The 2197-nt window shown below is 38.4% G+C and overlaps 1 gene segment (V, D, J or C); it reads left to right on the top strand.

Annotated features, from left to right (window-relative positions):
• Window positions 1-1030: 1030 nt before the first annotated feature.
• LOC143102880 (Ig heavy chain V region 6.96-like) lies at window positions 1031-1490 on the top strand. The segment is given in 2 exon segments: window positions 1031-1076; window positions 1159-1490. Coding segments are annotated over 2 exon segments (378 nt in total).
• The last annotated feature ends 707 nt before the right edge of the window (window positions 1491-2197 follow it).

Below are 2197 nucleotides of genomic sequence, written 5' to 3'. Positions count from 1 at the left end.
GGAGTGGTTCATATTGGGAAAGGCAGAAGCACAGTTGAATAACAATTAGTTAAATAATAATATGTAAATAACGTTTCTATTAACATATAGTTTGTAAATAAACATTTAACATTTAAATGATGTAAGAAATAACTTAATTAGTGCCAAAAAGACATTTAGTTAACTATTAACAAATATTAATACAATATTAGTTAATAGATTTGTTAAAACATTAGGGTCCTAACATCCAGATTTTATGCGAACAACTAACATTTAATTAATGAATGGGCCTTCCCAACGTTCGGTGGTCTGCTAATTCTCAATAACAGACCGTTGCTAAGTATAACAGACCGCTGTCAAGGAAAATGGGCTTTGTGCTTCTAATTTACGTCTTTCATAATTACTGCGCAAGGACTGGAACTTCATTCAAAAGTGAAAGCAGACGGTTGATCAGCTGTGTTCTAAAGAATGTTTGATTCAAGTTCAGCGTGTGCTATTGCGAACTATTTGTTTCTCACCAAAAGCCACGATGAAACGGTAACAAATAGGCTATAGCTAGGCTCTGTACAGTAGGCTAAAGAGTAACATCATGGGGAGTTTATTGTTTCGTTTTGGTAGCCGTGTAATAAGCGGGATAATGTATAGAACGCCGGCCATTATTGGGAAAATAAGTGCCTTCAGAGCGGCGTTCTATACATTATCCCTTACTTAATAAAGGGTTAGGTTTGTTTGCTATTTATTATGGCACCTTATTATGGAGTGTTACCGAATTATCTATAATTTAAGTAAGATTTAAAACAACTGAGTATTTTTTAAGTCCTTTTTTTTGCCATAGGATTTTTGGAAGCACTTTTTCTTTGATGTACAGCACTTCAAACATCATAAGGGTGGCAAAACCACGTCCACTCCAACTCTTCTGGTTTTGAGCTCCAACACTGAGTCCTCCCACTAAGGGGGACAGCATGCAAAAATGAGGATGTGATGTGTGGGTACTGTATATAGCTCATGAGAAATTCACCCCATACATGAGAAAGATTACACACACTGAAGAATGGATATGTTAATTGCCTTCCTCTTAATAGTAATATCCATCACACGTAAGAACTATGAATCTATTGTCTAATGGTTATTATCTGTTTGTAAATGGGTCTAACATCAGTCTTGTTTTATCTTTGACAGAATCCAGTGGTCAGACACTGTCTGAATCTGAATCAGTGGTTCTCAAACCTGGAAACTCCCACAAACTGACTTGCACATACTCTGGATTCAGCAGTGATCCTTACATGGTTTGGGTCAGAGAGGCTCCTGGGAAAGGGCTAGAATGGTTGGCTTACATTTACCCTGCGAGTAACTATATATATTACTCCCAAACTGTTCAAGGAAGATTTACCATCTCCAGAGACAACAGCAAGAAGCAGGTGTATCTGCAGATGAACAGCCTGAAGACTGAGGACACGGCTGTGTATTACTGTGCCAGACAGTCACAGTGGCACAATATGCTGCAGAGATGAACAAAAACATCAGACCCCACTATTACCATTCTGTTATTTATTTTGCCTCTCCCTCTATGTATTTTGCCTCTCCCCCACTGTGTGTGCAATACTCAACATTCCATTTAATATCCTTGCAATGATGATGAACAAAAAAAAATATATTTACATAAATACTGTTAATGCATCAATTAATGTTTGTTGTGTGTAGGGCCGTATTAAGCCCTTCTGTGTACACACACAAACCCACACATAAACACGCATGTGATCCCAGCACACTTGATTTTAGAACATGTTTCACCAAACAAAGTGAACACATAGGCCTTACTTTTTTGTCTAAGTTTAGTACAAAACTGTTCATTCTACGCTCATTCATGTCCAGCCCCTCTGCTGTTTTACACAGCAATTTGTTATGCAAAGCTGATGAACACCCACCCAGTTTCCAGTTAAAGGAGGCTGGTTCCTCTGTTGCTGATGTCACTAGAGGGTAGTGATGGTAATTTTGATACCATAGGTAGATTTAATAGAGACCCAGTCAGACCAATAGTATGAAAAATCAGGAACAGAGTTTATTTACAATGATGCGCATGAAGGGAGAGACAGCATGACTTCACCTAAAGATCCATCAGCTGCTCTAACTAGACAAGGAAATAGTTCGGGTTTAAGTATCCTTCCAAGCTGACAGGAGATGGCGTTGGTCATCCCATCTCACGTGGACTACACTGAAT

The sequence above is a fragment of the Alosa pseudoharengus genome, unplaced genomic scaffold (assembly GCF_046254945.1).
Source record: "Alosa pseudoharengus isolate Yale_2024_CS ecotype anadromous, Long Island Sound unplaced genomic scaffold, YU_APseudo_1.1 YU_APseudo_1.1_scf_4, whole genome shotgun sequence".
Taxonomy (NCBI): domain Eukaryota; kingdom Metazoa; phylum Chordata; class Actinopteri; order Clupeiformes; family Clupeidae; genus Alosa; species Alosa pseudoharengus.
Note: the sequence above shows the minus strand (reverse complement) of the source record. Positions and strands in the feature narration are given on the sequence as shown.